A 24,090-nucleotide genomic window follows, 5' to 3' on the forward strand; every position below is an offset into this window, starting at 1 on the left:
CGGGCGGCTATATCTCTTTGCACCTGAAGGAAGGTGTCCCCAGAGGTTCACATGTTTCCCAGAGCTCTTGCCTAAGTGTTGCGTATTTAGCCACCATCAGACGTCGTCTGCCACATGCCGGGGGGGTTGGGTGTGCTGTGCTGGCACTGCAGTCAGCAGGGAGGGAGTAATGGCCCCTGGCACTGAGACTCCCCCCCCCCCCAAAGGAACACATAGGAACCTTAGGCTTACCACTCTTTCTATTAAAGAATCCAAAATTGTGTGACTTGTGCTACTTAGACAATGAATGCAGCATTCATTCCCATTTCCCGCCTGGAAAAGCTGCCCTTCATTCGAGTAGCGCAGTACGCTGTGGCTCTTATTGTGATATCAGCTTCTCTTTAATTATGCATGAATCGATGTCTCTGCATGCATGGATCCCCCCCCCCCCCCCCCCACCCACCCAGGTCCCCTTCTTTATTCACATTAGTGGTACATTTCCCGTTTGAATGCCCACTGTAAATAACCTTTAAGTCTGCCCAAGCTTCTGCTGCTGAATGGCTCCTGTGTGCCGCTGGCCTGGCAAGGCCGCTGTGGGAGCTGGAGACCCTGAAGGGGCTGTTCCTCACGCAGGTGGTCGACATGCAGAAGGATTCTGCTGTACATACTCATTTACCAGCGTCCGTTGAGCCGCTTTAAAGCTTTCGTGCAGTAACGTGAGCCGTGTCTCCTGGTTAAGTCTCCTGCTTGCACACACACCCCTCCCTTGGTTTCAGACCCGTGATCGTAATGTGTGCACATTGACGCTTCTCCGTTGTCACTCCCACGTGCAAACGCACGCTCTCTTCTTAGTGTCGGCTCTCTCTCACACTGCTACAGATCCATGAATGAACCGTATCACCGTATCAGCGGCTCGTCTGTTATTAGTGGCTTCGGTTTGGTTTTTGCTCAGCTGTAATTGGCTGGTATCTCTTCTCCCCCCCCCCCCCCCCCCCCCAGCAATTCACAAAGTACATTGAGCAGGTCAAAGCAAGGTGAGGTTCTGAAGTCAGTGGAGCAGTCACACCATCATGGTTCCTACACCCCCTCTGTCCTCACATAGCACTGAGCTGCCTCACACTTTGTCAGATTTAAGGGGGGGGGGGGGGTGGATATTTCCATAATAAGCCTTAAGCATCGGAGAACTGAGAGATTCGGTTCTGGCAAAGTCGCCAAGCTTCTTCTGGGAAGCGGCGGGAAGCCATGACAGCGAGAGCGGCTGCTTTTCCACACACTGGCCCACGGCACACCTGGAAATCGCCGTCAAACCTACACACCCCCACCCTCCGTCCTCCCCAAGAGCTGTCACGCCGTGCCAGCAGCCGGCAGGAGGCTGTCCCCAGCCTGCGGGATCCCCTTCTGATTCAAGGATGTGCAGAGAGGCCCCCGTGTGCCAAGCCTGATTTCGGGTAAGGAGATGGGAGAGAAAGGTGCCAAATGCAGAGCTGCACCCATGCACACGGTGCCTGACAGCGTAGAGACCCGGTACGTGCTGCCTCTCTCGGTGCCCAAGTCATTAACCTTAACGGACCCCAGGACATTTTTAATGGTTCTGTATCTGCATCCCTTTTTCAAGAGAAGGAACAACCGAAACATGCAGGTACTGTCAGCATCGTTCCTCCCACATTCGTATATTAATTTTTTTGGTTCCCTCCCATCAGGCAACCTCAGTTCCCCGTTTCCCTCCAGGAAGCTGTCAGCTACTCTCCAAAGTGTTAATCAGAAGCCTGGCCTTCCCTCTTATTTTTGCTGTTACTTTATTGTAGGTCTAATAATGGAGGAACATCAGTTTACAGAAAAGGGCCGCCGTGCTGGGCCAGAGCCTCCTCTTAACAAAGCCTTTCATTTGTGCTTTAAATACCAGATTTGCTGAAATGGGAAGCTTGTCTTTTTCTTTTTCTTTTTTTTTTTTAAATTCCTTCCTCCATCCCCGTTGAATTAATTCCTCTAAACGCTCGATGCCTTGTTTGCATTTGCCCATCAGCTTGCCGCAGGACCCTGACTTCACTGCTGCCACACAAAGGCATGGTGAGAATTAACCAGGTTTTATGTAAATTAAAAATGTCACACACGTGTGAATCTTGCACGCAGGGCTCCAATTACTCTGTGCATTTAGTTTGTTTGTCTGTTTGGGCAAACATCTGTGGTGAAGCCAGTGACTTCCCCCAAGCACGCAGGCCACTTGTTAGCGTCTATCACCCTGCTTCACTGAGGATGAGGGGCTCTCCTGGTCCCCCCATCCTCACTGCAGGTTACAAGCTTGTTCTTCAGCCTGAAATTGGACACGTCCGCGCCGGGAACCACCCTCAGTCACCCGTCTGCAGTCGACAGTTCCAGTTTTTTGTGTATGTGCTGGATTGTCTGTCTAACAAGTTCTCGTTCCTCTTTCTCTCATCCCCATTTTGTTCAATCTCGCGTCCCACTGAGTGGCCGTGCATTGGGGCAGCTGGTACCAGCGTTTATGCATGTAACCTGAAAATGTCTGCGTTGAATCTCAGGGGTGCCTCTTCAATTTACTCCAAGCAACTGAACAGATGTTAATGGTGACTTTAGGTTAATGTTTTGGCTAAAACTAAAGCAGTGGTTCTCAATCCTGTTCCTGGTAACCCACCTGCCAGAATGTTTTGTTCCAACCCTACCTTAATCAGGCTTATATGGTCCTTAATAGACTAAGGTGGTTTCAGACCGAACACGGCATACACTACGCTGTGCTCCGTGCCTTTGTTGAACTTTGACCGCTGCGCGCTGTGATGAATTCTCTCGCGATCAAAAGAAACAAGGCACCGAACTGGGCACAGAAAACGAAATGGAGGAAAGACTTATATTGTCCGTGTCTGAGTTCCCAGAGCTATATCACACAAGCGTAGAATCTTTTTGAATGTGAAATATACATCGTCGCTACTGACTGCGAGCCAAAATGACAGGAGAGCGTTTTGAAAACCACGCCTACTCTTTGCGCAGAAGCCTCGCGGCGAGCACAGCGCATGCCGCGTTCGGTCTGTAACCAGCTTTAGCCTATTAAGGACCATATAAGCCTGATTAAGGTAGGGTTGGAATGAAAACGTTCTGGCAGGTGGGTCGCCAGGAACAGGATTGAGAACCACTGAACTAAAGGATTCTGAGGAACAGCCTGAGAATGACCTGTTATCTCCCATTGGTTTTGACACCTATGTGGAAGATCCTATTCTTTTTCAAAGTCAACCAAAGATATGATGGAAATGTCATGTATGTTTCGCATTAATTTTGATGTTGCATTGCATTTTGTTTTGGGTTCATTCTGGGTCATCAGATAAATGTAGATGTTTAAGGGCTAAAGTATGTAAGATACACTTCATAAGATTCCTTAAGTCTGTGTAGCTAAACCAGTTTTGTGGTTTGCACTTAATTTCTATCTCTGGAGAGACGAGCAATTTACAAAAAGAAGTGACAGTCTTGCTTAGCAAACCTCAACGGCAAGAGTCTCGCTGCATCAATTTATTAGCCTGACAACTCTGTTTATTTTTGATGTGTTTTAAAGGTGTTGGAGAGCTGGAACAGAATTTCAGTGAACAAAGTTGTTTCAGTGCCACTCCATAGGATCTGAGATTTGTCTTGGCAGACAAGGCTATGTTAGCCATCCAGTGATCTGCACTTTACTGTGCTGGAGGCTTATTTCCCAAGACCTAATGTTTGAGAACTTTGCAAACACTTCAGTGTCTTAGCGAAACAAGACATCTGATAGGTACAGTTGCTCCTAGGTTTTGGAGTTGGCTTGATGTTAACAAGCGTAAGGTTAGTACAACAGCTATACCCCCCCCCCCCCCCCCCCCCCCCCCCCCGACGCTGCAGATATTAAGCGATTCATAGGAATGTGTAACCAGAGTCATTGTTCTGATCCCGCTCAGTCCTCCTAAAGTCCTGTCTATTTATACCTGCACCCCATAATGGATTTATTGGTCAACGGCCTCTCTCTCTTCCTCTTCCTCCTCAGTCTGCCAGCTTACTGCTAGCTGGAAAGCGGCATGCTGTAGTGGGGATGTGGTTTTGTGACTGAGTCATGTGGCATGGGCCCACAGGTCACTTCCTCTTTCTCTGTTCCTTGGCTCTCCTTGGTAATTACTCAGCGGTTACTGCACATCCATCAAATGCCCTTAAGGCACCAAGCTGGTTGGCAGCAAAAATTAGAAAAAGCTGCTTTTCTGCGACGAAAGGCCCCGTTCGGCCTGATAGTCAATATTTAGGAAGGCAGGGGGTTGGTGTTATATAGAGCCTCACAAAGGCTTCCCTCAGTCTTTTGGAAGCCTTTGTGTATGAGAATGTTATGTGTCACAGCTGGAAGATGCACAGTGGCGAGGGACCCCGGAGGGAGCCGCAAGGGGCCACATCTGCATAAATGAGTATAGAGGACAGACAAGTGTTTGAGGCAGCCTTGGAAAATCCATGTTTAGAGGCAGTGTTAGCTCCCAACTGCCATTCCTCCTGTGAAAAGGGCTACATTCAGTAGATGTTTATACACAAAATGACTAGAGAACCTGTCTTCAGTGCTTATTTGTTGAAGTCTGAGGAAAGCTTTTTTCCTTGCATGTTCTTTATTTAAAATGGGTTTATAAGGGCTTCAGCTTAACATCCTGTAAGTTTTCAGTCTAAGGAAGAGCAGTATATATAATTAAGCCAAAACTGAGGTTTCCCTCACCTTAAAACTGAGTGTGCTCTCGTTTCTGCCACACTTGATGATTAAGGTGTACCCGCAGCTTGGCTGGGTTTTCATGTTATGAGATGGTGTGCCTGGTCCACTGTTTTGTTTTGGAACCTCTTCCTGCTGAACGCTTATGCCGTATGTAAGAGAATCTCTGATTGGTGGAGTGTGCAGTGCAATCAAGTAAACTGGCAGCTGGTCATTTCCCCTCTCGCTGGCCTTTGCGGTGACCTTAAGTAGAGCTGTTCAAATGATGACCTGTTGGCTTTTGGTTTCCATGCCTGAAATGATATTTATTTTTAAGCTCAAATGTTATTTAACTATTATAGAAATCAAACGATAAAAAAACACAGAATAATAATGGAATCGTCTGCAGTTGCAGGTGCCTGACGTTTGCAGAGGTCTGATCTCTTCACCCTCATCACAGACCTCCTTTATTTCTGTCCCCAGGTGTGTGGTGGTCCTACTGAACCCCAAAAAGAACAAGCAGCATCACATCCTCAATAGCTCCAGGTGAGTAGATCCCCCGAATTAGTGATTAAAAGCAGGTCCTCAGCACTCAGGCATGTGGGCCCGCAAAGCATCAGGTGCCAGTCTGCATCTGTCTGCATCTTCTATGCCGGTGCTTACTGGGGCAGTTCAGGTTAGATGCCTCGTTCAGCTGCATTTTGTTGAGCGGTGCTTTGTCCAGCTGCCTGCTAGAGCTGTCTGCTGTGCCACAAACAACTTCACCCTTCCTAAGCACTCCCTAAGATCTCCGCATGAACAGCAGCCCCCCTTGTGCTCCATCCAGATGTTTCTTGCTAGCAGTCGGCAAGCTTCCACCCTCCGTCTCATCCTCCACCAAAGGCCGTTTGGATGAGTGCTCGCTTTCCTTTTCATCATTTGGATTCTGACTGTTTGTTCCCTCTTGAAGCCCCATTAAGACCTTCAGGCAGCAGCACTACTCTGACCATGCACCTGTTTATTTATTTACCAACCGAAAATACTTTTTATTTAGTATTGTCATAGGTGTGGATGCATCAGGGGTGAAGGGCAAGTAACTGTGACTGAAAAAGTTGCTCTTTTTTTGTCTCTAGAAAAACAATCACCACTGTAGCGTTCTCTCCCGATGGCAAGTACCTGGTCACTGGAGAGGTGAGTCCCATGATGCTGTGAGTCCCATGATGCTGTGAGTCCCATGATGCTGTGAGTCCCATGATGCTGTGAGGCTCATAGGAGAGAATCTGTGCAGCGGAAGTTGCAGGACATGTACAGGGAATTCCTCAATCTGTCCGAATGTGTTGTGTCTGTATTGCAAACTTTTTTTTTTTTTTTTTTTTTTTTTGTGATGTATATGCTTTTGAGAAGATACATTCACGATTTCAAGTGATAAGGGGAACTGTGACTTTGTTCATTGAACTCCCCAAGGACTCTTGACAGTGATAATGCACACGGTGGATGTGAGCCCATATGTGAGTGTGCGCTCAGTCTTCAGCACCTCCCCTCTGGGCACAGGGCCAGGCTCTGCATACGGTGGCCTGAGCTGGACCCAGGTCACGCAGCGGACTCTGACCTTGCTGACTCTGCTCCTAGGAATCCCCAGATCTGACTGTAAATCATTTCCCATCTCCCATCAAGAGAGCTTTGCATGTCTGATCTGAAACTGTGACCTTTTGGCTGAGTTGTCTATACTTTTCTTCCATAATAAGTTGACATGTAATATGACGTTTACAGGATCAGATGAACTGTAAGCTGATATGTTTAAGTATCTTGTATTATGAGAAGCCTCCAGGCAAATGCCATATTGTCCCTCAGGATTAAGCAACTCATGATCTCTCGTTGAACTGCAGCTCAGTGCCTAACCTGTTCTCACCTGTTCTGTCAAATTGATCAGGGATGTGGTTGTCAAGGGTAGCCCTCTTGATGCATGCAAGCTGAGCCCTTTGCAAGAATTTCAGGCCCTTCATTTTGTTACCTGAATAGGTAGAGGCCACAGAACCATACCTCAGTATTCTGAATAAGATATAAAGGCCTCAGGTTGAAAGCTGTGTTTGATCTAGTAATGCTACACCCTCAAATGACCTGTTTGCCTGTGACCCAGCATTGCCCAGGCCTGGATGCTGTAGACTAGTGCAGCACATCTGAACCCTTTAGGAAACACACTACTTTTATCTGTGTAAACATTTGTCCACTCCAGCAATGCAGGAGCTCCCGGGAAAACAGCCTCTTCTCTTTGCCGTCGGCGCTCCCTGCTCAGCATTTGTTTAGATAACCGGCGAACGTGAGCCCTTGAAGGCCGGGAGCGGTTCTGCAAACAGGGGGAAGCCGACCAGAGGCAGAGGCAGAGGCAGAGGCAGAGGCAGAGGCAGAGGCCATGTTAAGCGAAGGGTCCTCCAAGCTTTGGCGTTGCTGTATAATGGAAGGTTGCTTGGCTTGACTTTAGAGGTTCTGGCTGGAAAGCTGTCGCCTCTCAGGCCCGGATTTCCAAGTCCTTCCCTTGTTCTTTGTGTTTCCTGTGGGTGTTCTGGTGTCTTCCCACAGCCCAAACACGGCTCTGCTTAACTGGCGATTTCCACTTGCAAAGTAGTGTGTCATGTTGGTTTACCACAAACCCCTAATGAACCCACTGCTCCCTTTTGGGGGCCCGAGTCATTTAATATGACTAGTTTTGTGCAGATATCACCGTCTTGGAATCTGCCGGTCTGGAATTGTTAATGTGGAGTGGGTCTTAGCCTTTCTTTTCAGCTGTAAGAATAAGGTGTATTTGGGCAGCTATTGATCCATGTGACTTTCTTTTTGCGGAAAGCAGTTTGGCTGCTTCCGTGTAGCACAAGTGCCAATCCGAGCGTCTGAGGGTTGCTGTGTCAGTTTGGTGCTGTCGTCACTGAATGCGAATTCTTTTGCCCGTCAGAGTGGGCATATGCCCGCCGTGCGGGTCTGGGACGTGCTGGAGCGCAGCCAGGTCGCAGAGCTCCAGGAGCACAAGTACGGGGTGTCCTGCGTGGCCTTCTCCCCCAACAGCAAGTATATCGTCAGCGTGGGCTACCAGCACGACATGATCATCAACGTCTGGGCCTGGAAGGTACTGCCCTATGGCTGGCTCGTCGTCCATGCCTGACCTCGTTCTGGCTTCTGGGTCGTACCATGAACTAGTTCAGCAGCATTTCTCAAACCAGTCCTCAGGGACCCCCAGACACGTTTTCGCTGCTTCCCAGCTCCCAACGCACCTGTAACCCGGACTGTCTGGGGGTCTCCAAGCACTGGGTTTAGAAACGCTAATGTAATCCAAGGCTTTTCTCTCTCAATCTCAAATTCCCTCACTAATCTCAGAATGGAATATTCCACTTTAGAGTTCTTTAGCATAAAGCAAACTAGACTTTAAACGAGACCTTTTGTGGATCTGAGAAATGAACATATAAAAGCATGTTCTTTTGCATTGTGTGTTGGGAAATAATGACCCTCTAAAACCTATATATAAGTATAAAAAGATCTAAAAATCTATAAATTAGTGAGCTGGGAGAAGATGAGGGGTGGAGGTAATGCCTAGTTTTCCACTTGAGGACCTGCTGAATGTGGCATCCTTTCCTGATGTCTGTGTTTATGTACATTTTTTTTTTTTGCTTCCCCACAGAAAAATGCAGTGGTTGCTGCGAACAAGGTGTCCAGCAGGGTGACAGCAGTGTCCTTTTCTGGAGACAGCTCTTACTTTGTCACTGCTGGGAACAGGCACGTGAAGTTCTGGTACCTGGACCACACAAAGTCCTCAAAGGTATTCCCAGCACAGTGCAGCATCCAGTGTAACTCATTGCCCGGTTAGTGTGCTGTGAAGCAAAGTGAGTGTGTGTGTGTGTGTGTGCAGACTGTCCTGCACTTACAGCAGTTGTGCTGCAGACCCTCAGACAGATGTCACTAAGGCACTCGCTGTGAAGCGCATGTGACACAGGCAGCTGAAGCCCCCCCCCCCCATTTCCACATTAAAATAACCCCCCCTTATGCATGGTGACACTTCGTGCCCATATGTTATGAATCGCCTTATTCTCGCCTTTCCTCACATGCATTCTCCTTGTTCCCAGCCCTGCTCTCGTCTCCTTTCACCTCCCGTGGGGGTGTTTTCTGTGTTTATTCACCCTTGCAGCCTGGGTGCTTGCCTGTTTTTCCATTATTAATTACATGCTCGATTGTATGGTACATTTTCCGCCTTGGATCATGCAAATGTGCTGCAAATGCTGAGCTCATTATTTTTCCCACTTAGCTTCACCCCCCCTTAAGGCACCCAAGGCCCACATTCACAGTACAGTATAGGACAGTTATTCTAAAGGACTCATTATGAAAGTGTTTATTTTTTTCATGTTATTCAAACTTTTTTTTTTTTTTTTTGACACGGCCTCCATAAGGCTGATTTATGTTTATCATGATCCCCCCCCCCCCCCACACACACACCCCAAAACACACTGAATCCATATAAACTTCACCCCCCAGCCCAATGGGAAGAAGGATATGCCTGTTCTTCCAGGTTTTGATGAGCTGTGCTCTAGAGAATTTTGGGGACACTGAATTTTAATATTCCTAAAGGTTGCAAATTTTTAAATGGGTCTACCCCACCTCCATTTTTTTTTTTTGTCCCCCCCCCCCCCTGCAATTCCTTCACACCCCACCAGGGAGGTGCGCCTCACAGTTTGAATACCTCTGGTCTAATGGTATTTAAGATAAGATAAGATTAAAGTAGCAGTTTGCAGCAGAAGAGGTGAAATGGATTAACATCTTCGGCTTCTCTATGCCGAATTGCTCCTCAGTGTATGGATTTCCGTGACGGAGCATAATCCTTGTGTGCTGCAGGTAAACGCTACCGTGCCCCTCCTGGGCCGCTCCGGCCTCCTTGGTGAGCTGCGCAACAACTTCTTCAGCGACGTGGCGTGTGGGAAGGGCCGCAAGGCCGACAGCACCTTCTGCATCACCACCTCAGGGCTGCTGTGCGAGTTCAATGGCAAGAGGCTGCTGGACAAGTGGGTGGAGCTGCGGGTGAGTGGGTGGCCGGGGGGTGTCCTGTCTGCGAGGGGGGGGGGGTCCTGTCTGTGGGTGAGTGGGTGGCCGGGGGGTATCCTGTCGTCGATGGGGGGTCCCGTCTGTGGGTTAGTGGGTGGCCGGGGAGTGTCCTGTCTGCGATTGGGGGGGGGGGGGGGTCCTGTCTGTGGGTGAATGGGCTATGGGGGGTCCTGTCTGTAAGAAGGGGGTCCGATCTGTGGGTTAGTGCACGCACGGGGGGCTTCCGTTGTGTGTGGGTGGGTGGGTTGTGGGGGATGGGGTCCCATCTGCCAGTCAGTGAGTGGTGGGGGGTTCCGTCTGCGGGGGGGTCCCATCTGCAGGTGACTCAGAGTGGGGGGCCCAGCTTGATTTTACTAGAACTAGAACACAACTTGTGATCACGACAATGCATGCAAATGCACTGCAATTTTTTTCCGATGCTGTTTCTGGATCCTTCTCTGAACTGCAGTTGTAAATGACCATTTTATAGGTAAATTTTCTTTTATGTGACCCTTAAGACCTCTGCAATCTTGAGCCTCATTGGTTGTTAGGCCAGCGAGTGAGTGCTGCTGTGGTGCAGCCCAGCCTTGCTGCAGTCTAATCACAGTCTGTTCTGCTTCTCCTCCTTTTTCACTTTGTACAGAAAAACGACAGTATCACAGTAAGTCCCTTTATCTCCCCAGCACTCACGTCTGTTACCCCTCCCACTGCTGGCCCTTGTGGCTCAGTACAGAATGCTGCATCTCTCCACCCTCTTCATATTCACTGGGGGGGGGGTCGTCATGTCCGTGTCCCGTGAGTCTTTGCCCCCTGTACCGTCTCTGCATTTCCATGTTATCAGACAGGATCTCGTACCACTGGGCCGGCCTGCTTTTTTTTGTGTGGCTCACGGGGTTTTTAGGATAAACAAGGCAGAGGCTTGTTTCCACAGAAGCGGATCTCCATAAAATTTGGGTCAGGAATGAGCTTGTATTGGCCTCCAACTATGAAATAAGTTGGGCAATTAGAGCCTGAGTTGCTGTGCTCGGTTTGCTTAGTCACATGTCCCTGAGGTCCTTGCACCTTTTAAAGCTTTAAGGTGGCCGGGAAAGAAGGGGAGCAAACTGTGCAAAAATCATGGAATTTAAGGAACTGATCTAGTGGCTCAGAAGCTGAGCGAGCGGTGAGGAGCCGCCTCCTTCAGGGTCCTACCTCCCGTCCGACAGCAGTGGGAGCCTCATAATCTCGGCTCTGTGCCAGTGGCATGCTGGGAAAGGCACCGCACAACGTCCGCTCTGTTTCAAGCTCTGCATGGCCGTCACATTACAGCTCGGGATTTGATTATCTTCAATCTGCGTGGGACCAGCCGGCTGCCCTGGGTTCCTGAGCTGAGCATCCAGACTTGCCGCTTCTCACATTTTCAGGGGTTGTAAACTCTAAGTGGCAGTTGTCCTGATTGTTGGCCTGTTGCTGTTCGGTTTTGAATTGGGCCAATTCACCCCAGCACTGCCGGCCGCAGATGGCTTCATTTTAACTGTGCGAGGTTTTAACTCTCTTCCAGACTGAACAGCCTGATGACTTTCTGTCCCATCAAGGACATTGGTCCCCATTACGGACCTGTGCTCAGAATTAATTTAAATTTTGAGCACATCTGATTTTCTTCAAATTCCTTATGATTGTTTTTAGCTGAACTTTTTGCTGTCTTACCATAAATTCTAACCAGTCAAGCTTTGCATTGGGAGTGGGGGGGTTAAAGTTTTAAGAGCAAGTATTTTCCTTTCCTTTCATTGGGTGTAAATGCATAATGGTAAAAGCCGTGCTCGTAGCTGTTTTGCATTTTGTGACATGGCCATTATTCTATTGCCATGTAAGCATTGTTTTTGTCCCATAGTCCCTGCCCCCCCCCCTTCCTCATTGCTGAGAGTGCTGGTTATTAATGCCCCATGCCCCCCCCCCCAGACCAGCCTGGCCACCTCCCTGTCTGTGACCGAGGAGCTGATCTTCTGCGGCTGCGCAGACGGCACGGTGCGCTCCTTCAGCCCCGCCAACCTGCACTTCATCTGCAGTCTGCCGCGGCCCCACAGTCTGGGCATGGACGTCACCACAGTAACGGAAGCCAGGTGAGGTTTCCTGTGCACAGCCGTCACCACGGTAACGGAAGCCAGGTGAGGTTTCCTGTGCACAGCCGTCACCGCGGTAGCGGAAGCCAGGTGAGGTTTCCTGTGCACAGCCGTCACCGCGGTAGCGGAAGCCAGGTGAGGTTTCAGAGGAAGGAAGGCCTTGTCCGGGGGCCGCCTCTGCCTCGAGTCTGAGGAATGGGTCCCTTTAATCAGCCACACTGTCACCGCATAACCGCTGCTTCTGTTTTCTGATGAGTAACTATGGATTTACTGTTCAGAACGTGCTTTATTGATATCTTTTATCCTCCAGTGACAAATGGGAAGCATTTGGCCAGTGATGGTATCATTACTGCCGTTGTCATGTTCTGTATGTGAGATTGCAAAAGGTTCCAGTACTCTGAAGAGAAGCAGAGAGGTGCCTGTACCATTTACGCCCCGAGCATCGGCCCGCTTGATGATCACCAAGCACCAGCCCGGTTGACACGCCCCGAGCACCGGATGTGAATTTTTTTTTTTGTGTTTCTGTACAAGATCTGCTGTTCAGCTGATGTTGCCAAAAGCATAAATGAAACATGCCAGAATGCGAGCCTGCAAATAAGACTTGTGCAAAACCCCGCCTCACATTGCTTAGAATTCCAGCCAGAGCGCTGTGGGAAGCTAAGAATTTGACCCAATACAATCCAAATGTTAATGCCTTTTAAAAATTTCCAAACGTTCTCAAAAAATGCTCTCGATGAGGGTGTGCGTGGGCTCCGCCTGAACGGCACGCGGGGTCTTCCTCAGGTCAAGCACGTTATGTCACTTCCTTGCCCTTCCGTGACTCGGATCTTTAAAGCGGCTGAGGACTGGTACCTGAACAGCTCTTTTGTGCTGCTGAAAGACATTATTGAATGTTATTTACAGAGAAGCCATTGAAGTCCTTGTTTTATGCATTATGTACAGCACAAACACAGCTGCTCTGTCTTTTTACCCCATGTGTCTTTTGTCTTGCGTCTGAAACATTCAGTCTTTGTTTTGACAGGTTTGATTCATTCCATTCAAATATTATGTGTAGTTCTGTATTAGACTTGGAGGCTAATGCATGTAAACACACACATTGTCTCCTTGGGAGCTGAACGCTCAGCCCGGTTTGCTGAACCTCTGCTCCTGTGCGTGTTTGTTCATGCATCCTGTGAATGAGGTTTCGCACTTTAAGGCTGGTGAGCCAAGCTTGTATCGGCATCATCAGGCTTCGCCGAAGTTTGCAGGTTGGCTCCGTTTGTCCTGTTGATTCGCAAGTTTGCGTTCACTCTATAGCGATCTCTTTAGTCTCTCTGTGAGATAACAAGACCGCTACCGTTTAGAGTTTGAATGTAGGTACGCTCCAAGCCCTGCCCTCCCAACACCCTTCTGACCTTCCATTGTCTCCTCCATCCTTTCTCAGCCACCTCTTCTCCTTCAAGCCGGACGTCCGTTATCCTGACACAGTGGCCGTGACCTACGACCCCACGAGCCGCTGGTTGTCATGCGTGTACAACGACCACAGCCTGTACGTGTGGGACGTGAAGGACCTGCGCAAAGTGGGGAAGGTGTACTCCGCACTCTACCACTCGGCCTGCGTGTGGAGTGCAGAGGTGAGCCCTTGTCTATCGCAAAGGCTGCCGTCTACAGAAATCCTCCCCAACTCCTGCTCTTGGTCCTGGATTATTCTGGAAAGCCTGTGGCATCGTGTGTGGAAATTCCCAGGGGGTCCTGCTCATGCTGGCCTGTGTGGTCCTATAAGTGACCCTTAGCATCTGGCTTGTAGGCTTCCTGTGTGTATCTGAGAGGATTACTGCTTGGGTGGCTGACTGTCCCGTTTCCTACCTTAGGTGTACCCAGAGGTTTCTCAGGGCGAGCAGGCATTCCTGCCCCCGGGGTCCTTCCTCAGCTGTTCCTCGGACAACACCATCCGCTTATGGAACACAGACGGCCACAGCACTGCTCTCAGCCGCAACGTCCTCAGCAACGTGAGTCCAGGGTGTCCCCTCCCCGCCCAGTGGGACCTCGTCTGCAGATTACAGTCATGGTTATAGTCTATTAGCACTTCACAGCTCCAGTCCTTGAGTTATGGTGTCTCCATGTGTTCACCTAGTTAACCACACCTGTCCTGATAGACCTTGAGGGGGAGCGACAGGTCTGAGTCGATAGCTTACTAAAACGTGGAGGATGTGCTGTATTCATCAAACCCGAAGTGATTGATGGCTCCTCAGCCCATATCTCATTCCTCTTCGGCTCCTCATCCTCTGGTCTCACACCCGAAAACCCATCATTAGATGCAGCCTGGAAGCTGGTTTCTGCACGCACAGCAATCCTGCCATTCACTTCATCCCACTTTTAGTTATAATGGATGCTTACATCATTTCGCATCACAAACTAGTTTTTTAATTTTTTTTGTCCCTTGCTTCTCCTTGGTATCCTTTGCTTTTCTGTGGATTTTTTTAGGCATTCTGTCACACATGATCATGGCCTTCAGGACAGTTATGGACTGCTAATTGTAGGTTTTATTTTCAAGCCTGGTCAGGCAGGCCCCAGTGGAACACCGATAGTTAGTGCTGGGAGATGTGAGGATTTGAATCCAGCAGTGTGCAGTTACTGAGAGCTGTCAATCGCAGTCTGTTGGCCTAAGGGAAACCTGGTTATGTGGGTAAAACCTGCCAGTGGAGGATGGCTCATCCTTTCAGTACTACAGGCAGTAAAATTTCATATTTGGTCATTAATACCTTTCAACCTTTTCCCTCTTCGCACTAATCATATACAGATCACATTTTTGCAAAAAAAATGGTGCAGGAAGACAAAAGTACAAAACCAATCTCTGTATTTGCTTAAACCAGTGTTTACCAACCTGGTCCTTGGGGACCCCCAGACAGTCTATGTTTTTGCTCTTTCCCAGCTCCCTGCCAGAAAGTCCGCATTTTTGCTCCCACCCAGCTTTGACTGGGAAACACTAGTTTAAACTTTTTGGAGAGTTGATACATTTCTGTGTCATTCTACCCACATAGGACCTCATGAAGGTCATCTACATGGAAAACAACACCGCCTCCCTGCTGGACATGGAGTGTATAGCCACCAGCAACACAGAGAAACCGGACAGCCAGACCTCTGAGAACCGGACTGGCATTAGGACCATGAGCGTCAGTCCAGACGGTCAGCACCTGGCTTCAGGCGACCGCATAGGCACCCTAAGGTACTGTACCGGGGTACACACGGGCTCTTCTTATCTCACTTTAATTTGGAGCAGTTTAGGGACAAGAGACCAGCCTTGATGAAAGCTTTTATATAACACTGTATGCAAGATCATTGTATGTTGTTAAAGATGTAAAGTGGGAAGGTCTCAGGTTTGATATCAGCAGGGATCTGAATCATACTCAGGGAGCAGTCTGCTGAATCACCCCCTGCTATTGCAGGATTCATGAGCTCCAGAGCATGGAGGAGATTCTGAAGGTGGAGGCCCATGACTCCGAGATCCTCTGCCTAGAGTACTCTAAGCCGGAGACTGGTGAGTGGCCGGCCCTCGGGGACACACTCAGAATGGGGGGGGGCACACTTCTACTAAAAAGATAAGGATAGTGCAGCGTTTCCCAGTCCGGTCCTTGCGGACCCACAGATGGTCCACATTTTTGCTCCCTCCCAGCTGGGAGGGAGCAAAAACATAGACTGTCTGTGGGTCCGCAAGGACCGGACTGGGAAACGCTGCACTATCCTTATATTTTTAGTCTGATCGCTGTACTCTTCGAAAATCTGACATGTTATGTGTATATATAACTGTAAATGTGTTAATTCTCATCAGAATTTTTTTTAAATCACAATAAATACAGTCCTTCAGACTGTCAGACAAATGAAGGGAACGTGAATATGAAGGGAAAAAGTGGTTTGACCTGAGTTATGAATTCTCATATTAATCATTGAATGTATTTATGTTTGAACTAGTGGTTGAACATAACCAGCCTTTCTGACACAATAGCCCAGTGGCAATTTGCCAGCAAACCTATAGACTATAGACTCACACCTATTACATCATTGTGCAATAAGTCATTTTGTTTCCAGAGTGCTTTAAGGCTCCCAGTATGAGCTCTTCCATACTGCTCCTAATCTAGTCTGAGACTTGATTTAACACAGGTGGGTCTTGTGCTACTGAACTTGCAGCAAAATGGATTCAGCACTGTGCTGTTGCAGTACGAGTGGATGTTTCAGCCTGTCATTGCGGTTTAATTGTGTAAATGTGTGCAGGTCATCCTGCATTTTTTAGCTTCTAATGTAGCGGGATTATTGGGCCCCGTGGCTGTGGCGGACCGCAGCCGTCTGTAGGGAGGAATGCGCTGGAATGTCTCCAGTACTGGGCTTATGCCCTCCCCACCCTGGATGCCCACCTCCCTTCCCATAGGCAGTGTGTGTGTCAGAGCAGGCTCGCCCTGCTTATTCATGTTTTGGTTTTGTTCGTCGTTCCCCTTCCCTGTGGTTAGTTCTGTTCTCTGGCTGGTACCATTCAGATGAAGGGGAGCCTGGGGAAGACCCCCCCTCCCCCCCACCCCTCATTAGCCATTGGGTCATTTTAGAGCTGGTTGACCTTCAAGAATTTTTATTTATTTATTTTTTAATGAGCACCACCCTGACCCAATTTCACTGCACTTCACTGCCACACTGAATTTCTTGTAATCCATGCAATATAACCCAGATAATTGTCTCTCAGTATTGTAAATACTGACTATAGCTGATTTAGATTTTATCACGCAACAGGATGAGCTGCAGTTCAGCTTTTTGCTCAGTCTGGAATCCCTCCAGCTGGGGGGGGTGAGGTGGGGGTTAGTCAGGCAATGCTAGAGGGCCCTGTGTTCAGCACACTGGGTCGCTTGCCATAATTCACACTGTGCCAGGGCCCTGATGTCCCAGTGTCACATCACTACAGCATTGCAGCTGCCATGCTGTGCAGGAAATGCAGCTCGGAGCGATGAGTCTGCACCCAGACGTGTTCGGTCGGGGTCCCGTGTGGTTTCCTGTGGGGCTTAATCACGCTGCTCTGATATGGAGGCGTGTTCCTGAGTCAAGATCCGCAATGGAGTGTCAGCACAGCTGGTAATTACTCCCCACTTGATGTGTGTGGATTCCTTCCAGTGGCAAGTTTTCGGCCTAAGCGCCATGTGACAGGCATGTGGTTGAGACTCTAAACAGATCTGGGGTCAGTGAGGGGTGGGGTATTTTAAAGGGGTGGTGCAGGGCTCCAGCCACCTGATCTGCTGATTTTTTTTTTTTATTATTTATTTATTCATTTATTTTTGTGAGGAACATGAGCAGGAAGCCTCTCTTTACTTCCCACTGTTCAGGCTTCAGGAGTTTGGAGTCTGCTGTAACGTTGCTGTTGGTTAAGCATGATGGTGTTTAGCATTGTGACTGGTTACCTGGTCCCATCTAGGTCCCTGCTTGTGCTCTACTTAAAGATACATGACCTGAATCTCTCCTGTAAAATTGATGTACAGTACGTCTGTGAGCTACAGGTGTGCAGTAAAGGGCTGGGCTGGCCTGGGATTAAAAACTGGCTGTGAATTTTGGGGTCACCCTGCAGTAAATTTTACCAAGGGAGGGGGGAGGGGTACCTGCAATGAATTTTGCTAGCGCAAAGCCCCTTGGCCCAACAGAAAATTGCCAGAAAGCCAGACCAGGCCTGGTGCAAGATGCATTTCAGGGGGAGAATTTGATTCATTCTGCCTATAGTCTGAACTGCAAAGACCCAGAAGGCTGGCAGACTTGGATGGGTCCAGCTGCTGGGCTCCTCTCGATGTAAATGCTCTTCAGAGATGTCCACCACTGCACCTGCAGGACTGTGGGTGGAACTGAGCAGATTGCACCCCCCTGAAAGTGCAACCCCCCGAGATGGACAGGAGCCTGGCTGGCAGGACATGCACTGGAGTTTGGGTGGGGGTCCTAAACAAAGATGTGCATTTTAACCATTCCAGGTTTGGAGGAAAAGGTATCATAGCACTTTAACATGCCATGTGAAAAGATCGCAGTCAGGCAAGGGACCACTTTTTAGGGCTGCGTGGTGCAAACAGGAGGTCAGTAGCTGGTGAGCTCACAGCTGTTTGTGTGTCAGGCCTGAAGCTGCTGGCCAGCGCCAGCCGGGACCGACTGATCCATGTGCTGGACGTGGAGAGCAACTACGGACTGCTGCAGACTCTGGATGAGCATTCGTCCTCCATCACAGCTGTGCGCTTCGCCGGTCAGTCGCTCTCTACATCCCGCTTTCCTCGTGCATCTATGCACTGATGTTCACTTGCATGTGTATTTCATCATATTTTAAATAGTTACAATTAACATCACCATTTCAATTTAGTTTGAAATGTTTGTTTCTTTCGAGGGGGTTCACTCTGCTGCTAAGGTTGGTTTAGCTGCAGCTTTTAATACAAATGTGAACTTTTATATGGAATTTCTGATTAAAAAAAATCCAAAAATCTCCCCTTTTAACCCCCTGTAGTCAGTGGGCTTACTCCCCGCTCCCCCCTCCAATGAGAACATATCATTGCTCAGCAACATTAGGCTTAAACCTTTGCCACCTGCAGTGTAAAATACATCATGATCCTGTGGTAAATGTCCCGGCAGTGCAGGCCGTGAATGAGTCGCTGTCTCTTCTCCATAATCAAATAACCTTCTCGCTGTGTGGATTCTCATTTGATAGCTAGTTTGTGATTTCTCCCCCAGTAGCAGTTTAAAAAGTTTTTGTTTATTTTTTTGAGTGGAATGTTCGAATCTAGTGTGAGACTAATGTGATCTTTGCTGCGCTGTGTTAATTATGGGGGCGAAACAGCTGTTGTCATGCCAACAATGGCTGCTGAGCTGGTCTGAAACTCCCCTCCCTCTCTCTGGTGTGGAGGCTTTGCTGCTGTTACCATAGTAACCCCCTCTGCTTCTCTCCCCCAGCTAACGATGGCAAGGTGAGGATGATCAGCTGTGGCGCAGACAAGAGCATCTACTTCCGGACAGCACAGAAGGTCAGTCACGGCGAGCTGACCCCTGAACCGTGACCCCGAGCGGGGTGGAGATGTTCTGCAGTCTGCTGCCTTTCTCTCTTTATTCAGGCTCCACACTAGTTCACCGTTGGTCTTTGGGTGGGTGTAAATCCCGTGCCCAGGCTTCAGCTCTGAGCATGTGCCCCACAGTCATTCCCTGCGATCTGGATAATGTTCACCTTTTTCAGCACACAGCCTTGTTTATAATCTGCCCTAATTGTAAAAACCGCAGAACCATAGCAGTTCATAAGTCCTGTTGTATAACCCCTCATCCACAGCGCCCTTCCACAAGGTGTTGGATTTTCATATTGTTAAATGGTTATTAGGTTCCATAATTTGTGGGATTTTTACTTGTACCCAGTACAGGATTCCCACAGCTCTTAAAGCTTCTGATCCTTTCTTAAAACTTGGTCATGCACATAACTAGTGTGACTTTAATTTTAGAACTTGTTTTCTGTGTGTCTGGGGGGATCTAATCTATTTAAAGGGGGTGCCAATGTCCACCAGTGTTTCTTGCCTTGATTGCCCACCCCAGGATGACTGTTATTCTGTCTCTGAGGTCATATACAGTGTAGTTTGTTTTTCTGGCTGCCTAGACTACTAATGGACTTTTTAAATATGTCAGTGTGTCCATATCGCCTCAAAACAAGATAAGCGTCTTGTTCTTAGGTGAATTGTGTTTATGTGCTAAACCTTCTCTTATACTTAAGTGGTTTAATTTCAGTTTACAAGTGTAAGACTCTGTAGTGATACAAAGATATTTTGGTCTTGTTTGGCCTTGGGGGATTATAGGAGTGCCAGAGAGGGAAGTTCTCTTTGAGGTTCCTTGCCAGGGTCCCGTCGGCTGCTTGAAAATTTCCCTCTGCAATAAGAGTGTTGGGCATTGATCTGTGGTGTAATTCACTTTATTGAGACGGACAGTGACTTTTTTATTCCTAATTGTTTGGTGTGAAGCTCAGTACCTGTCCTGCTCCATCCCTTCTGTTGTCTAGCTGCGCTTTTACAATCGGTTCATCGGCGCTTTACAGCGATTTTCATTTGGAAAAGCCGACCATCTTTGCCCTTGAGTCAGTGAGCTGTGCGGCCTGCGTCCTCTGCTCTGCATGGGCTTTATGGGTTTTCCTCTTCATTATTTTGTGATGCCACTGGTGGTTTGTGAATTGACAAGGCTGCCTTTGAAATTGTTCTGGTTAACTTTAGCCCAGGGTAATTATGGAGGGTAATTAGTATTCTCTGTCTCTGCCATTATGAAGGTTTCAAGTGCTGTAATTTTATATGGACTGTTTACGGTTGCCAGTTGCGTGATTTACTGGTTGGCTAAATTCCCCAATTCTCACAGCTGACTAGAGTGATTCTCCTTTTCCACGGAGATTACAGTTTAGATTGCAGGCAGCACAGAGCAGCACTGGGACTGTTCAGTAACTTGCTTGTTGTTGTTTGTTTTTTTTCATTCAAAGTTCTGCTGTAGCAACTTCAGAGCCTGGGTTTTATTTACTCAGCTTGATGTGAGTCAAACACAGTAAGTCCCAGCAAAAAATATCCACCTACATGATTTTATTTATTTATATTTTTTAAAGAAGGGAACTCCTCTTATATGCCAAAGAAATATTAAATCTACCACCCAGGACTGGATTATAGCTAGTGTCGCGTAAACGTCAAAGTAAACTCTATTGTCATTCGTACCACACAGTTTGAGAGTGCATGGTAGAACGAAATTGCATTTCTCCTGGCTCAATGTACAAAACAAACAGAAATACTACAGGCTACACACAATACAACACAGAACTACACAGAGAACAGAACTACACGGAGAACTACTATTCAGCACAGAGGTGAATCTCGTGCAGAGTAAATAGTGCTCAAAGTTAAATTTGCAAGTCAGAATATTGCACAGTTAAATATTGCACAGTTAAATATTGCACAAATACAGTGGTACCTCAGAACTCGAATTTAATCCATTCAGAACTCCGGATCGAATCCTAAAAAGTTCGAGTTGTGATAGAATTTTCCCCATAAGAAATAATGGAAAACCAATTAATTGGTTCCCGGCCCCAAAAAATTACACCTAAAATATGTTTTTTTTTTTTTTTGCATTTAAACACAAAATGAACCGGATGAAACAAGAGTATATACTGTACTAAACACATTTAAGCACATTTATCAAAACAGTAGTTTGTAAAGTAAGAAAATAAATGTATCCAAACAATGTGCCCTGCCCCGATCGTCCGCTCCTTCCGTGTGCCACGCCCCCTCGTTAACCCCGTGTAGAATCTCCGCGTGATCAGCTGTTTCTGGTTGTTGTCATTAGTCCTCTGTATTTCGTCTGCATTTCAGTTTGTTTCCCCAGTCCAGTCATTGTATTGTCCGTCTGCGTTTTGCCTGCCTTACCTGTAATTAAACCCCGTATTCCCCGATACCCTGATGTCTGCGCCTTTGTCTCCGTTCTGTCCTTCCCCAAGTGGAGGAGTTTAAATATCTCGGGGTCTTGTTCACGAGTGAGGGAAAGATGGAACGGGAGATCGACAGGCGGATCGGTGCGCCGTCAGCAGTGATGCGGGCACTGCATCGGTCTGTCGTGGTGAAGGAGCTGAGCCAAAAGGCTTAGCTACAGAAATTTTAAGCATTACACTTTGTTTCCGCTGAGAGACATGCTGCGTGACTCATTTCCCTGTGCGTACAAGTTATCTTAGGTCGGCGTTCACGGTTTGACTTCTGAGATTCAGATTGAGCTCTAGGTCATTTTTTTTTTCAAACTGGTTGGTTCGACTTTTAAGAAATTGGAGTTCTAATGAGTTAGAGAACTGAGGTACCACTGTATTGCAGTGTCTGACAGTTGCCGTATTATAGCAGAGTGTAAGTGCAGATTACTAATAGGTAGTAGCAGCAGAGTATAGTAAATATGAAAACAAACATGTTTTAGTGTGCGTTAAGGAAATGTTTCAGTATATGAATATGCAGTACATTGTTCACAATTGAATATGTAGTGCATTTATTTAAGTGAGTTTAGAAGTCTAATTGCCTGTGGGAAGAAGCTCTTGCTCAGTCGTGCAGTCTTTCATCCCATACTGCGGTAGTGTTTACCGGATGGTAGCATGTTGAACAGTCTGTAGGCTGGATGTGATGGATCCCTGACAATCCTGACCGCTTTGCTGAGGCAGCGAGATTGGTATATCTCTAATAGATGAAAGGGGGGTCCTGATCATTTTCTCTGCTATCCTCACTACTCTATGAAGGGACTTTTGGTCAGAGGCATTACAACTGCCATACCAGACTGAGATGCTGCTGGTCAGGATGCTCTCAATAGTACCCTTATAAAAAGATGTGAGGACATGCGGGGGGAGGTTTGCTCTCTTTAGCCGACGAAGGAAGTGGAGTCGTTGATGTGCCCTTTTAACAAGTGAGGTGGTGTTAGTGGTCCATGTCAGGTCTTCAGTGATGTGTACTCCCAGGAACTTGGTGCTGCTCACTGACTCCACAGCGTTGCCATGGATTGTGAGTGGAGTGTGTGTTTTGCGCTTTTTCCTGAAGTCAACAGTGATCTCCTTCGTCTTGTTGACATTCAGGGACAGGTTATTAATATCACACCAGACAACGAGTTGATTCACCTCTTCTCTGTAGTGTTCACCACCTGCTGGATGTCATCACTCTTCTTGTAACAGAAAAGGATTTGTTGTATTCATAATAATAGTAATAATAATATTGTTATTGATGATGATGGTAATAATAACGATAATCGTAATAATAATGGTGGTGGTGGTGGTGGTGGTGGTGGTGATGAGGATGCTACTAAACTGGATTCCAGTACTTGCTTCCAGGAACCCATTCCCCTGAAGCGAATGAAGACCCCCAGTGCAGCAGCAGATGCTATACCAGAATCTTAACACTGGCACATTGTATCTCCCTATAGACAAAGGGAGGGACAGAGTTCACTCGCACCCACCACATTGTGCGCAAGACCACCCTGTACGACATGGACGTGGACTCCACCCGGAAGTATGCGGCCATTGGCTGCCAGGACCGCAGCATCAGGTTTGTACCCGCGTCTCCCTGCGGCTCTGTCTCCGTGTGTCAGTACGTTAGCATTAGCCGCTTACCTGTAGCAGTCCTAATACTTCAGCACACTGTTTTGATTACGGTAGGAGCGTGCTCGCTAGCCGACAGCGTGATTGCATACATGTGCAGTGTCTCTGTACATTGGGCTCAGTGTGCCCCTGATTTGCAAATGATTTAGCTGCCTTTTTGTCTGGTGTGCAACGGGGGAAGAATAGCAGAAATGGATTAGGGCTCAGGTGCTGCATGCAGGCAGGGATTCGGGTGCGTCTGAATGCGGAAGGCTGACTGTGTGTACCCCCTGCCCAGTCGGCCCTGCTTCCGCTCTCCCTTTCTCTACTCCACTTCTAATGCTAGTGTTTTATACCATGTTCTTGGTTTAGCTACAGAAATTTTAAGGTGCTGATTTCACCCAATTAAATAAAGAATCATATTACAAGTTCTTCTTTTAGCAAAATTTTTAGCTTTAAACTTTTTTTGGATCTAGGTCTATGTTGTTTGACACACCACATGGCAATCTGCCCGGAAATGTGGCTGGTTATGTGTCCCTTAAAGAATCCATATTCTGGGGAACTTCTTTTGGTCATGCATTTAAACCATTGGTAGCTGTATGGTTTCCCCAGAGCTGAAGCTGTCTGCGGACGCTTTGAGGATGGTCACAGTGCAGAAACTGACCTGAGTTGGGGCTTGTGAGGTGAAGGTGCCTTCAGTGCCTCAATCAGATGATCTTCCATGATGGCTACTGCCTGCATTCTGACCATGCCTGCGCCCCCCCCCCCCCCCCCCCCCCCCTCGCCAGGGTTTTCAACATCAGCAATGGCAAGCAGAAGAAGCTGTACAAGGGCTCCCAGGGTGAGGACGGCACGCTCATTAAGGTAAAATGTGATGTACAGAGATTCATACAGCTGTCTGTGGACCACTTAATGCAGTCGATTAATCTGTGGACTGGAATATGCTGAAACTCAATCACCAGATCCAAGTGCACAGGGTACACCTCCAAGCTTTAGTGCTTTGTGGGCATCACATGTGTTTCGATATTTATTTCCCCACAGTTTGTAACACCTCCACATGGTCAGCTGCTCAATTACAAACACCTTGCTTATATTTTTGGATTTTTTAGTTGTTTAGCAAATTCTTTTTATCCAAAGCAGCTTAATTTTATATCAGTTTATATAGCTGGATGGGTCTTAGTCACTGTTTCTGTGGTCCTGTGAGTGTACATGCA

General features: G+C 47.8%; 1 protein-coding gene across 4 annotated transcripts in view; it reads left to right on the top strand.

The window, feature by feature from the left end:
• The window catches only part of mapkbp1 (mitogen-activated protein kinase binding protein 1), a 46,028-nt gene that overhangs the window by 10,085 nt on the left and 11,853 nt on the right, over window positions 1-24,090 (top strand). For 3 of the 4 annotated variants that reach the window (XM_072699323.1, XM_072699326.1, XM_072699324.1), the window contains exons 3-17: window positions 5,144-5,206; window positions 5,773-5,830; window positions 7,587-7,757; window positions 8,307-8,444; window positions 9,512-9,694; window positions 10,341-10,358; window positions 11,636-11,796; window positions 13,220-13,409; window positions 13,647-13,784; window positions 14,817-15,001; window positions 15,222-15,313; window positions 17,903-18,028; window positions 18,727-18,797; window positions 22,723-22,844; window positions 23,665-23,740. In XM_072699323.1, coding sequence (XP_072555424.1) covers window positions 5,144-5,206; window positions 5,773-5,830; window positions 7,587-7,757; window positions 8,307-8,444; window positions 9,512-9,694; window positions 10,341-10,358; window positions 11,636-11,796; window positions 13,220-13,409; window positions 13,647-13,784; window positions 14,817-15,001; window positions 15,222-15,313; window positions 17,903-18,028; window positions 18,727-18,797; window positions 22,723-22,844; window positions 23,665-23,740 — 1,792 coding nt within the window. The remainder of the gene's footprint in view (window positions 1-5,143; window positions 5,207-5,772; window positions 5,831-7,586; window positions 7,758-8,306; window positions 8,445-9,511; window positions 9,695-10,340; window positions 10,359-11,635; window positions 11,797-13,219; window positions 13,410-13,646; window positions 13,785-14,816; window positions 15,002-15,221; window positions 15,314-17,902; window positions 18,029-18,726; window positions 18,798-22,722; window positions 22,845-23,664; window positions 23,741-24,090) is intronic. The other variant, XM_072699325.1, reaches the window with a different exon arrangement.

This window comes from Paramormyrops kingsleyae, chromosome 14 (assembly GCF_048594095.1).
Source record: "Paramormyrops kingsleyae isolate MSU_618 chromosome 14, PKINGS_0.4, whole genome shotgun sequence".
In the NCBI taxonomy this organism is placed as follows: domain Eukaryota; kingdom Metazoa; phylum Chordata; class Actinopteri; order Osteoglossiformes; family Mormyridae; genus Paramormyrops; species Paramormyrops kingsleyae.